Source organism: Dendropsophus ebraccatus, chromosome 10 (genome assembly GCF_027789765.1).
Source record: "Dendropsophus ebraccatus isolate aDenEbr1 chromosome 10, aDenEbr1.pat, whole genome shotgun sequence".
In the NCBI taxonomy this organism is placed as follows: Eukaryota; Metazoa; Chordata; class Amphibia; order Anura; family Hylidae; genus Dendropsophus; species Dendropsophus ebraccatus.
In genome coordinates, this window is record NC_091463.1 from 16440897 (window position 1) to 16455251 (window position 14355).

General features: G+C 46.2%; 1 protein-coding gene across 1 annotated transcript; it reads right to left on the reverse strand.

The window, feature by feature from the left end:
• Window positions 1-2397: 2397 nt before the first annotated feature.
• LOC138802792 (torsin-1A-like) lies at window positions 2398-10299 on the reverse strand. The gene is made up of 5 exons (XM_069986458.1): window positions 10085-10299; window positions 7261-7526; window positions 5314-5489; window positions 4696-4823; window positions 2398-4463 (listed from the first exon to the last, which is right to left on the reverse strand). Exons 1-5 carry the CDS (start codon window positions 10254-10256, stop codon window positions 4219-4221), a joined length of 987 nt encoding a protein of 328 aa, XP_069842559.1. The 5' UTR covers window positions 10257-10299; the 3' UTR covers window positions 2398-4218.
• Between the last annotated feature and the right edge of the window lie 4056 nt (window positions 10300-14355).

The window sequence follows — 14355 nt, forward strand, 5'->3', positions numbered from 1 at the left end:
AATCTAGTCATGTGAACACTGCCTTACAGAGGTTCCTGTCTCATACAGTCTCATATATACTCCACCAGGATACGCTGTGACTGGAGAGACAGATTATACATTAACTGTGAGCGATAACATATACAGCCGGTGACCCCGACCTCTCACCCAGCGGCGGGAATGGCTGAGACCTCACAACTCCCAGAAAGAGAGATAGATTGGTTGTATATAAGCTTAGAAATTAAAGGGTAACTCCACCTCAGTTTGTAGTCACAAAAAGGTAAACTATTACGATCACATTTATTATTACTCAGACTGTTTTCACTTTTTGCCATCAATACAAAACATCCACTGCTGCTTCCTGGAGACAGTCAGCATGGAGGCTGCTTACCCATCAATACAAAACATCCACTGCTGCTTCCTGGAGACAATCAGCATGGAGGCTGCTTACCCATCAATACAAAACATCCACTGCTGCTTCCTGGAGACAGTCAGCATGGAGGCTGCTTACCCATCAATACAAAACATCCACTGCTGCTTCCTGGAGACCATCAGCATGGAGGCTGCTTACCCATCAATAGAAAACATCCACTGCTGCTTCCTGGAGACAGTCAGCATGGAGGCTGCTTACCCATCAATACAAAACATCCACTGCTGCTTCCTGGAGAGCATCAGCATGGAGGCTGCTTACCCATCAATACAAAACATCCACTGCTGCTTCCTGGAGACCATCAGCATGGAGGCTGCTTACCCATCAATAGAAAACATCCACTGCTGCTTCCTGGAGACCATCAGCATGGAGGCTGCTTACCCATCAATACAAAACATCCACTGCTGCTTCCTGGAGACCATCAGCATGGAGGCTGCTTACCCATCAATAGAAAACATCCACTGCTGCTTCCTGGAGACCATCAGCATGGAGGCTGGCTGCTGCTGACTGATCTTACAATGGAGAGTGTGTTTCTATTTAACCCCTTCCTGGCACAGCTGGAAGTTTTTCATGCTTGCGGTCCCTTATGCTTACTACGTTCACGGAATTAAAAAAAATACATTTTGTGAGGCAGGGAGTGAAGGGCTCAGCCATGCTTGTTTAGTGGCCCCATCTTGGTCTCACCACATAAGTGATATTCTTTGTCTGCTAAATAAAATAAAAAACCCGTCTGTAGTAATTGCTCATAGCTGCCATGATCTCCGCTTGTCAGTCAGCAGGAACAGGCGCACAAAATGTTCAATGTGAAATAAGGGCCTGTTCACATGACATAGACATGGTCTATACACATGTGCTGGCAGCTGTCCTGTTCAATTTAAAGGGGAACTCCACATAAGTTCTATTAAAAGTACATTTAAAGTCATATAGATGTGTCTGTATAATGTATTACCGTATCTGTGCGGCAGTGAAGAAAAATGGCCGATCCGATACAGCCAATGACTATATCCATGTTTTCTACATAGCCTTAGGGCTTTATCCAACTTCAGCAGCTACCGCTAATCAAATGCCGAACGCTGGTTCGGGCGTGCGCCTCTTAGTGAATGCTGCAGGGGAAAAGGGGGCGGGGCCTAATATAAAACTGGCGTACTTGTACGCCGGTCTTCATAAATCCCCCCCTTAGTAACTTTCCTGCACAGACACCTGTGTATTACATACACAATCCACAAAATATCTGTCCGTAGTGCATTCAGAATCTTTTTAGAAAGTTATATTAAGGTGATCCGTATTTTTTGAGGATGTTACTTCTGTAAAAATTACGGATTAGGGGCGCTTCCATAGACTTGTGTGGGTGAGTCCGTGCTGCAATAACAGCCCATGCTAGGACGTGTCCTATTTTTTTGCAGCATGGATTGTGAATCTGTAAAACTACAGACAGCGTGAAGAGCCCAATAGAAGTCAATGTGTCCGTAATCGCAGATCCGCAACAAAATTATCGAATGTGTGAATAAGGCCTAATGAGTCCTAGAAAATATCCTATGAATATATTAAGGCAATTATTTGGGGAGTGTCACAAAAAAAAAAATTGTCAGATGCCAAGTGGAGAAGTGCGAACTAACAGCGCCCCCTGCTGGCTCTGTACCACATGGCTGAGACTCCTAATAAATCTCAGTCATACGCAGAGAACAGACAGAGAAGCTTTTATCTAAACATCCAAAAACTTTTGACAACATGTATCGTTTTTTTTTTTTTTGTTTCAATGCCAGTTACATATTGCTGATGTAGACGCGAAGCGTAAAATCCCAATCTGCCTCTACTGTGTGACTGCTAACAATCTGTCCTGGTCATGTGATGGACAGGCAGGTACACAGCTGAGATGACTGCACTGTGCAATCATCACATGATCACAGCGGATTGGTTTAAGCACTGTGTGTTACCATGATTCAAAGCAAGCAGAGATCTTGCAGGCAGTAAAGAACTGATAGGGAAAGTGTATTATAAAATTGTATACATCTTTATTATACAAAATTACATTGATTTAGAAAAAGTGGACTAGCCCTTTAAGGCGGTGAACCTGTGCCATTTGGTCTCATTCAGAACAATAAGTGGCCATAATATATATATTACCTATTGGATGGACGTGTATACTAGGTAAACTCCACAGGGGGACACAGGGACAGAGGAGGGTGTACAAGTGCTCCCTGCTCAGTACCTGGGGTGCAGAGAGGATTCACCGGCTCAGACACAGGATGGGGACGTCAGCTCCTTGCCACTTTCATGGGCCATTTAGTAGGTGTATGTGGTCAATGGATGCTCATTTATTACCCAGACTGCACACTTCCCAATAGAACGCCCCCACCCCCACCACCTTCTTCAGCACATATCTTGATCTGCCCGCCAGTACAAAAAGAAATCACAGCTCCATACCAATATGATGGAGGTGGTAACTAGGCACATTGTATTGTGCGAAAAGAATACGTTCTTAGCCCTGTCCTTTTAAAGTGTCTCTTAAAAAAATTGACACATTGAACAGGCATGTCAAAAGTTTTGCTGTGGGATGTGTGTGCAGACCCCCCACCAATCAACAGATATAGCTGGGAGAAGTGCGCTGCTGTGCACTTGGCTCCCTGACTTGCTACTGAGGAGCGAAGCACACAGCACACACTTCTCCTGGCTCTATCAGGGTTAGGGTGGGTTCACACCATGGATACCATGCGGATAAGTTCCATCGGATTCCGTAGTGTGAACCCACCCTTATAGCCGAACTCTCAGCATTTGATTACCGGTGGTAGCCATAGGCCTTAGGATGTAGCCATGTTTTCCAGGCATTCAACTTGATGTCACTGCTGCAAATGGTTGGTTACAGATGAACCCGTGTGTGCTTGAGGATGGCTCATCTCTAAGGGCCCTATTAAACACACCGATAATCGGCCAAATCAGGCTCTATGTAATAGAGAGAACGTCCAGCTGATGAAATGATCATTGGCTGATCGTTTCTTTAGGCCCTGATCTAAAATCGTCGGCTGCTGACCCTGCATCGCTACCTGTAATAGTGATACTTGGCCGACGGCTAATGATGGTAGTATAAGATATAAAGTATTTACTTACCTGACCAGGTTCCCGTATATCCTGGGGCCTTCCCTGCTGTCTGCAGCTCTGCCTTCTGTTCCGGCCTCTGCACTGACAGGCTGCTCAGCCAATCACTGGCCAAGACAGGACCGCAACCAGAGATTGGCTGAGCAACCACCCTGTCACTGCAGAGACCGGAGCAGAAGGTAGAGGTGCAGAGACCAGGGAAGGCCCAGGGACACCAGGGATCGTGGTGAAGTAAGTACTTCATTATTTTACACTAAAGGTAAGGGCTGCACAGACATCACTAACAGCCCGTGTAAGCAGATCGGCGCTCATTTACACTTTCTGATCGGGCTGTGTAGGAGGACCCCAATAGTAACGTTTTAAAAGGTGTACCATATAACTCATTAGCTTGTGGCTGTCAGGACATGCTGGGAGTTATAGTTCTGCACCGGATAGCTTCATCTACCGGCCTCCTCTTAACACTAAATCATGGAAGAATTACTCAGTCTTGGCATAGAAATCGATTCCTCATCACATATATGTACAACTTCTGTATCACAGGAAAGATCTGACTGTAAAAACACAGATCTGCACCCAGAATTCCTGTCCACAAGGGGTTAACAATGTGAGTCCGAAGGCCGCGGGAGACACAGGTGCAGAGTTCACTCAGAGGTCCTCATAGATGGCCGCCATCTTGTTACCCAACATGTAGGCCGGGCGTCTGGAGTGTGGATAGGTCATAGTAAAACATCCACCTTTGTGGACACAGTCTTGCAGCCCTTTACAGAGTAGATTTTTTCCTCAGGAGGGTAGTAGGTCATCTCTTTGGCCACCATGGCCGCCGTTTCTTCGTCTGAGGGCAGGCCGCGCCGCTGGAGCTCCGCCTTCACGCACATCTTCACATGCTGAAACTCCATGGGGAAGAAGGGCACAAAGACATCGATGAGGTTCTTATCTATAAGGCTGCTGTGCCAGTATCCACCTGAGGAGGAGGGGGAAGAAGAGTCAGCTGCAAAATCGCCCCCTATAGCAGGGATGGGGAACTGCAGCCCTCCACCTGTGGCAAAACTACAATTCCCATCAGGCCTGGACAGCCAAAGCGAAGCTTTGGCTGTCCAGGCCTGATGGGAATTGTAGTTTTGCCACAGGTGGAGAGCCGCAGTTCCCCATCCCTGTTGTATAACTATGCTGCGGGGGTCATAGGTCATACTCACTGTCTTTCTTGTTGAAGGCAGACAGATACACATCTTTCTCCACATCGGATAGTTTTATTTCCTCCCTATTCCTTCCGGCCCTCCAGAACTTTAACGATAGTTCGGTGATCTTCTCTCCCCCTGCATTACTGAGATATAAAATCCATCACTTGATATTCTAGAAAGTCTGGTAGTCCGGCAGTGAAGTACAGGACAAGCCGCAGGACTGGTAGAGCCGGTGTAAGAGTGTGGTGAGCTGGTAATGAACGGGTAGATTACCCAGAATGAGCGGGGACTCTATCCAGTAAGGTGGTGGCAGGAGAACGGCTTCTTCAAAGCTGCTTCCCTCTGGAGCACTACGGCCACCCATTGACACCAATGGACATAGCCTGATTCTATACAACTATGGTTGGGGTGGGGTCCTCTATGCTTTACCACTTTAAGGGGTTATCCAGGAATAGAAAAGCTTTCCTTCAAAAGCAGTGCCACACTTGTCCTCAGTTTGGGTGCAGTATTGCAGCTGAGTTCCGATAAAAGTGAATAGAAATCGGTTGTAATACCAAACACAACCTGCAGACAGGGGTGGCGCTGTTTCTGGAGGAAAGCAGCTATGTTTTACTACTCCTGGATAAAGCTTACCTGAGGAAGATGAAAATCGCCTTCCGGTACGATATGCCGTCGATGTTGTCATAGTAATCGAGGAACGGCTTGATGGCGTCAATGAGTCCCGGGTGCATCTTATCAATCTCATCAAATATGAAGACCGAGCGCTCACAGCCTTTCACTGAGTTTTTGACCAACGTCTGTAACTGGTCCTGTTGGCGTAATGAGACGTGTTACTATATGTTCGTAAAACTCAGCTTTTTTTTTTTTTTTAACCCTTTAAGACCGAGCCCAAATTAATACAGTGTTCCTCCTCGCCTTCTAAGAGTGATAGGGCTTTTATTTTTCCACTTACAGGGCTGGTTGGGGTGTCAGTTTTTTTTTGCGCCATGATCTCTAGTTTTTATAAATATCATATTGGTGTAAAAAAAGTTTTGATCACTTTTTATTTTTTTCTGATATGTAAAATTTTTAAAAATCTGCAATCCTGGTGTTTTCTTTTTCTTCGTTTACACCGTAAATTATATTTGAATAGATCAGACAATTTTGCATGCTACAATATATAATATGTTTATTATTATTTTTTTTATATTTTTATTTTTATAATTGGCAAGGGGGTATATTAAACTTATTGGGAGATGGGTTTGTTAGGGTTTTTTTTTTTTATATACTTTTAAAAACTTTTTTTTACACTTTTATTTTACAGTTTACTGATCTATGTTATGCCATAGAATAGCACAGATCAGTGTTATCGGCAATCTATGCATAGAGCCTGCCTGAAAGCAGACTCTCTATGCATGGAGCGACGATCCGACAGGACAAAGGTAAGTGACTTACCCCCACCTGTTGGTACAAGCGATCGGGACCCCCACAGCATGGCTGCAGGGATCCCGATCACTCAGTGACAGGGGCTTGTCCTGTCACTGAGTACCTTAAACACCGTGATCACGGCATTTAAGCAGTTAATGAGAGGCAGCTGAATCTCATTATCCTCAGCTCTGGGGACACTGATGTGTGCGGGGCCGCTCTCACTGCAGCATTCCCACACACACCAAACCGTCTTACAGTCAGGAATGTATATGAACATTCCTACAGCACGGGCAGTATGTGCAGTAGGAACGTATACATACAGATTACTGACATGAAGGGGTTAATAATTACTAATAATATAAAATAATGTAATTCCCCTTCAAGAATGAGAGAACAAAATAAATGGGGATCCCTTAAAGGGGTAGTTCAGCAAAAAAATAAAATTATTTCAAATCAACAATTTCCAGAAAATTTGCCAGATTTGTAATTTACTTTTATTAAAAACTCTCCAGTCTTCCAGTACTTATAAGCTGCTGTATGTCCTGCAGGAAATGGTTTATTCTCTCCAGTCTGACACAGTGCTGTCTGCTGCCACCTCAGTCCATGTCAGGAACTGTCCAGAGCAGCAGCAAATCTCTATAGAAAACCTCTCCTGCTCTGGACAGTTCCTGACATGGACAGAGGTGGCAGCAGAGAGCACTGTGTCCGACTGGAAAGAATACACCACTTCCTGTAGGACATACAGCAGCTAATAAGTACTGGAAGACGGAAGATTTTTTAATAAAAGTAAATTGCAAATCCTGGCACTTTCTGACACCAGTTGATTTGAAAGAAAAAGTTTTTTGCTAAACTACCCCTTTAATATACTGCTCTTAAAGGGGTTATCCAGGCTTTCTTCAAGAAACAGCGCTACCCCTGTCCTCAGTTTGGGTGTGGGGTTTTGCAACTCAGTTCCACTGAAGTGAATGGAGCTGAATAGTAATACCACACACAACCTGAGGACAGAGTGGGCACTGTTGATGCACGAAAGTAACTGTGGATTGTGTAATCCTGGATAATCCTTTTAATGTCATCATTCCCATACAGACAATACACTGGCACTGTTTGTAGTCTGGAGACCCATAAGTCTGCACAGGAGCTGTATACACCAAACGGCAGGCTGACACTCTGTACCTTGTATGTCTGCACTTGGTTGGCATGTGGAAAGTGGAGCGTGGCTACAATGGTGTGCACGCACTGCTTCCTCATGTGCTCAGAGTAAAGGTTGTTGACCAGGATCTGGCTGACGTAGTTCTTGCCGGTTCCGGTCCAGCCGTGTAAGGACAGCGCCAGGGGCTTCTTGGGGTTCTCGTTGCTCAGGAATCGAGGTACGGCCTTCAGGATCACCTGCTTGGCCAGATGCTGCCCGAAGATATTCTCATCAAAGTCCATCTGTAGAGCTGGGGGGGTGGGAGACGACAGTGATATCAGCTAATAGTCACCCTCTAAGGAAGCCATCCCAACCAGTGACTCTCTATAGTGCGGGTGAGGACCCGGCATGGCGCCCCTCCCTCCCCCACCACGTCTACCAAGTACTGTAACTGCTAGTACTACTCCCACTATTAGTACTGCTATTCCCAATACTACTCCTGCTACTATTACTCCCAATACTACCCCCACTCCTGCTGCTACTACTACTCCCAATATTACCCCCACTCCTGCTACTACTCCAAATACTACCCCCACTCCTGCTGCTACTACTACTACTCCCAGTACTGCTCCTGCTACTCCCAATACTGCTACTACTACTCCTGCTACTACTACCCCCACTCCTGCTACTACTACTCCCAATACTACCCCCACTCCTGCTACTACTACTCCCAATACTACCCCCACTCCTGCTACTACTACTCCCAATACTACCCCCACTCCTGCTACTACTACTCCCAATACTACCCCCACTCCTGCTACTACTACTCCCAATACTACCCCCACTCCTGCTCCAAATACTACCCCCAATACTACCCCCACTCCTGCTCCAAATACTACCCCCAATACTACCCCCACTCCTGCTCCAAATACTACCCCCAATACTACCCCCACTCCTGCTCCAAATACTACCCCCAATACTACCCCCACTCCTGCTCCAAATACTACCCCCACTCCTGCTACTACTACTCCCAATACTACCCCCACTCCTGCTACTACTACTCCCAATACTACCCCCACTCCTGCTACTACTACTCCCAATACTACCCCCACTCCTGCTACTACTACTCCCAATACTACCCCCACTCCTGCTCCAAATACTACCCCAAATACTACCCCCAATACTACCCCCACTCCTGCTCCAAATACTACCCCCAATACTACCCCCACTCCTGCTCCAAATACTACCCCCACTCCTGCTACTACTACTCCCAATACTACCCCCACTCCTGCTACTACTAGTCCCAATACTACCCCCACTCCTGCTACTACTACTCCCAATACTACCCCCACTCCTGCTACTACTACTCCCAATACTACCCCCACTCCTGCTACTACTACTCCCAATACTACCCCCACTCCTGCTACTCCTACTCCCAATACTACCCCCACTCCTGCTACTCCCAATACTACCCCCACTCCTGCTACTACTAGTCCCAATACTACCCCCACTCCTGCTACTCCCAATACTACCCCCACTCCTGCTACTACTAGTCCCAATACTACTCCCACTCCTACTACTTCTCCCACTCCTCTTATCTACTACTACACCCATCATCACTAGCAAAATAAAGAAGATTTAAAGGAGAAGTCCAGCGAAAATTTTTATTAAAGTATTGTATTGCCCCCTAAAAGTTACACAAATTACCAATATACACCTATTACAGGAAATGCTTATAAAGTGTTCCCTGCACTTACTACTGCATCATGGAGTCACTTCCTGGGTAACATGGTGATGTCACTTCCTGGGTAACATGGTGATGTCACTTCCTGGGTAACATGGTGATGTCACGACGCGACTCCCAGAGCCGTGCGGGCTGTGGCTGCTGGAGAGGATGATGGCAGAGGGACACTGATGGACACAGGGCACTGGAGGGACACTGAGCATCCCCCTGCCATCATCCTCTCCAGCAGCCACAGCCCGCACAGCTCTGGGTGTCGGGTCGTGACATCACCACGTTATCCAGGAAGTGTCATCACCATGTTACCCAGGAAGTGACATCACCATGTTACCCAGGAAGTGAAGCCTTGATGAAGTAGTAAGTGCAGGGAAAAAAGCACTTTATAAGCAATTCCTGTAATAAGTGTATAGTGGTGATTTGTATAGCTTTTTTACTCTAATAAAAAAAATTCACCAGACTTCTCTTTTAAATTAAAATAAATTGGCCATATCACCCAGCCCTACTGCTATAACTCAAGGTTATCTCTACAAGTCAGAAAATCCTCTGCAGGATCAGTCACTGACATAATGTGTATGGCCGCCTCCTGACTCTCCATCCACAGATGATACCGGGGAGACGAGAGGGAGCGGCCATGGTGGACCTCAGCTTCCAATGCTTTGTTTTCCCTACAGCTCTCCTACCATCAGAGGTGTCTGGCAGCGGCTTTCTCATATAGGCACCCTCAGGCACATTGTGCGTGCATGTATATGGGCGGGATCAGGGTATACAGCTGCCAGATGTCTGACCAAGAGCTTTTGGCCGTGTATGACTACAAGGATGAACCTGATGTAGCTGGAGGACTACAACTCCCAGCAATGACATGCAACCTGCAGCAGTTTTAAGACTACAACTCCCAGCTCTGATCTATTGGCTGACAGACTGCTGTAGAACTACAACTCCCAGCAGTGATGTGTAGACTGGAGCTGCCAGAGATGTAGGTGGCAAAGTGTATATGTCAGGGCTGTCCCAAGACTACAACTCCCAGCATGCCCTGACAGCCTAAGCTATCGATATGAGCCATCTTCGGGCTGTCAGGGCATGCTGGGAGTTGTAGTTCAGTAACGGTATAAGTCTCTGCTCTCTATTACCGGTGACGTTGACAGCTCCCTCCATAAGGCTGCTGCCCCACAGGTAGTTGTGTAATCCATAGTAAGAGAGGATCCCGGTGATGACAGACACCGTCCCGACCGTGATGGAGATGGGCTCAGCCCGGGAGACCACCGGGAGCAGTAACCACAGCGCCGCTCCCAGCAACTTCATAGCACGGACATAGCCCGGGTGTGGGCGGCGCTCTACACTACCGTGACGTCACTTCCTGTAAGCCGCGGCGGCCATTACTACTGAGGGCAGCAGGGCGGACCAGCTCCCTCCCGCGTTTTCTCTCTGCTCTGGTCCGGTAGGAAGGAAGCAGCCAGGTAACCGGGTGACTAACCATGGCAGCAGCCGCCAGCCTGGGGGGTATAATATGGCGATAGCTACTCCAGTAATGGTCAGGTTAAAAGTCACTAAACTGGTGCAGTTGCGCATAGCAACCAATCTGGTCGTTATAGAAACCTGCGGCCGTCAAGCTGTTGCAAAACTACAATTCCCAGCATGCCTGGACAGCCAAAGCTTTAGCTTTGGCTGTCCAGGCATGCTGGGAATTGTAGTTTTGCCCTTTACTCTCAGTCACTGTCTGCATAAGTGGTCTGCATAAGCCAGTGTTCACACATTGCAGTTTCATTGTAGTGCTGTGTAATTTTTGGGAGAAACAGGCAGTACCACAACAGTGCTATAATGAAACTAAGTGTGAACGCAGCCCAGAGACTCTGTAAATGAGCGCCAATCAATGTAGAAGGGCCCTATGGGTGTTCTCTATGCATTGAATGGTCTGAGCAGAAAGGGAATTAGTGTTTATTAGTGAAACAGGAGCAAAAACAAATTAATAAATAAGTTTTGGTTTTTTTTCCCTTCAGATTCCTATGAAGCCGGCAGGATGGCGGAGAAGCGGAGCAGCATCGCTATGATGTCAGCACTGGAGGACGGCTCATTGTATCTACATCCTGTATATCGTGTAGTAGCTGCGAGCCATTGCCCTTTATTATACTACGTCACAATGTGTTCAGAGCCGTCGCCGCCTGGAGCAGCAGAACAGCCAGACCCGGACTGAAGCTTCCAGATGTCCATATACATCGCTATCTAAGGAAAGAGAACTATGGCGGAAGCTCCAGTGTTCCTGCCCGCTGTGATGCAGTATATGACCGCAGAGACCATGTTCTTGGCTGGGGTCAGTGGACCACGTTGGAGCAGGCACAGCTTTGTACTGTACCCATCTCCTAGAAGGGACAATACTTTCCAAAGTTGCCTTGAACAAACCTCAAAAAAAGTCCTCAAGTTCAGGAAGACACCATGCCCAAGATCCAGGCTGAACCCGGCGGTGCATCCAGAGCAACCTGACCACTAAACGCTTTTCTTATTATCACCCCTAACACAAATCATATGTGAGAACATTGGGGGGATGTAGTGGTCACGGATTAGGATTTGTGTTGTGAACTTGATAACTGGATCCCCCTCTAACTCAATGAAATGAGAAAATTTGGGGGGGGGGGGGGGGGGCTTTAATACAGTATCGGTATAATTAAAGGGAACCTGTCACCCCCGGTGCCGGGGTGACTGGCTCCCAACCCCCCCCCACACCCACCCACCCGCTAGAGCCCCCTATACTTAGCTGATCCTGCCGGGTCCCGCTTCTTGAGATGGTCGGGTGACAGAGATTTTAGCGCCCGAAGCCCGGTGCGCGCTCCTGAGAGGAGTCCAACACTCATAGAGAATGACGGAGCGTCGGACTCACCAGTCATTCTCTATGAGAGTTGGACTCCTCTCAGGAGCGTGTGCGCCGGGCTTCGGGCGCTGAAATCTCCGTCACCCGACCGTCTCACGAAGCGGGACCCCGCGCGATCAGGTACGTATAAGGTGCTCTAGCGGGGGGTGGGGAGCCTGTCACCCCGGCACCGGGGGTGACAGGTCCTCTTTAAGTGAAAACAAAGTTGGGTCACACCCAAGTAGAGACGTTATATTCCATACCATTATACCTCAGCAATATGTCGTGGACTCACTTTGAAGCGCAACTATATATTTTTTAATTCTTTATTCATGCCCATACCCCCCCCCCTCCTCTGAGCCATGATGTCCCATTATAACCCACTACAATGTAACATTTGCCCAGCTTTATACCCCTAATATACATGGTGATAGATAAGTCTCTGGTGCATTACAAGGGCTGGTAATACATATATTGGTATGACATGAAGCTGTATAATCTGTGTGAGAGCTCAGGGTATACACACAGCTCCTGCATCTAGGAGGGGTTTCAGAATAGAGAGCCCAGACTATCCTGAAAATAAGAGTATTGCCCTTTGCTCTTTCCTAGAACTAGTGTTGCTTAATACTTTGCCCCATAAGGGTACACTCAGGGTCCTTGAATGTATCCTTATGCAGCGGATTTAATATGTGTGAACATATGACATGAAGCTGTATAAACCGTGTGAGAGCTCATCAGGGTATATAAACATTTCCTACATTTATGAGGGGGGACCCCAGACTGGTGGCAAAATGTTATAGGACCTGATTTACCCCTTTAGGCCTAGGAAGCAATTTATTTTACTAATTTTTATAGTACTGCCCCCTTGCTGTTTCCTAGAGGTAGTGCTGCATGTTGTACAATTAATACTTTGCCCCATAAGGGTACACTCAGGGGCACTTATATGTATCCTGAATGTATCCTTATGCAGCAGATAAAATGTGTGAATGTATGACATGAAGCTGTATAAACCGTGTGAGAGCACCTCAGGGTATACACACAGCTCCTGCATCCAGGAGGGAGGGGACCCCAGACTATGCTGAAAATAAATGGGAAGATTGTATGAGACCTGATTTACCCCCTTAAGGCCTAGGAAGCAATTTTTGACTATTTTTATAGTAGCGCCCTCTGCTGTTTCCTAGAGGTAGTTACTTGTAATGTTAATACTTTGCCCCATAAGGGCACGTTCAGGGTACTTGCAGTGTCTGAATGGGAGGGCACGCGCGCCTCCGCTCCCAGCTCACAGAATTGAAATGATCATGTGCTGCAGCCATACACTGCCCAATGGGCGACCAGGACATGGCATAGAAAACGCTGCTGACATTTTGGGATATTTTAGCCTTTGTTCTTTTTGCTTTTGTTATATTTGAGAAAAGGGAGTTAATAAATGGTGACGTATCCGAAGCAGATTGTTAAATATATATGGGGGACATATCGGAAATTTTAGGAAAAGGTCATACAACGCTTGGTATTTAGGCAGCAGCGCCAAATAAAGCAACGGTTTCAGAATGGGACCAGGCCAACATATCCTATAGACACTTGATAAAGAGACCAGACCGGTCTTGAATACCCGTCTTGGAGTGGAGGAGGATACTAACATCCTAAAGAAAGAGTCCGCTCCCATTATTAGTTATTGAGACAGTGACATGTTGTTGGGGTATACCCGTCACAGGGGGCGGCTTTTGTTTCAATCAATTGTGTGAGATGAGGAAATCGCCATTGCTGCTTCTTAACCCCTTCATGACCCCCCAGCTTAAAATGGCCTAAATGACCAGGCGGCAATTTTCATTTTTGCATTTTCGTTCCACCTTGCCCTCTAAGAGCTATAGCGCTGTTATTCTCCATCTACAGGGTCATGTAAGGGCTTGTGTTTTTTTGTTTTTTTTTTTCAGATCAAGTGTACTTTGTAATGGCTTGTTTAACTGTACCATAAAATGTATGACAGAACCCCCAAAAATATTATTCACTAGGTAAAATTTTAGGGGGGGGGGGGGGAGGATTGAATTTTGTTAGGAAAAAAAAAAAAAAATTGTAACTTTTTACATAGCTATGTAATGCGCATTACTGGAAAGCTGACACAATATCTCCGAACTATGTTTTTATTACTTTTCTAATGTTTTACTATTTTATTACAGTAAAACTTTTTTTCCCCAAATATGATTAAAATGTCCTTATTGTGACTTTTATAACGGTTTTATTTTTTCACCTATGGGGGTGTATAGGACGTCATTTTTTGTGCCATGATCTTTAGTTTTTATTAGTACCATATTTGTGTTTTGCACATTTGCACAAGACTGTTGCACATTTTCCTGCTTTTTGGTGTTTTTTTCGGGCACTTTCTCCCATTTTCTCATTTTAGTGTAAATTACTATTAGCGTTTTATCCCGTGTTTTTGTTTTTTCCAGTTCAAGTCATGTGAATCTTTATCATGTGATTCCAGGTTTGCTGTTGAAGAACTGGGGAAAAAAAACCTGTCATTTCCATATAGACATGACATATAGACATATTCCCCTCTATAGA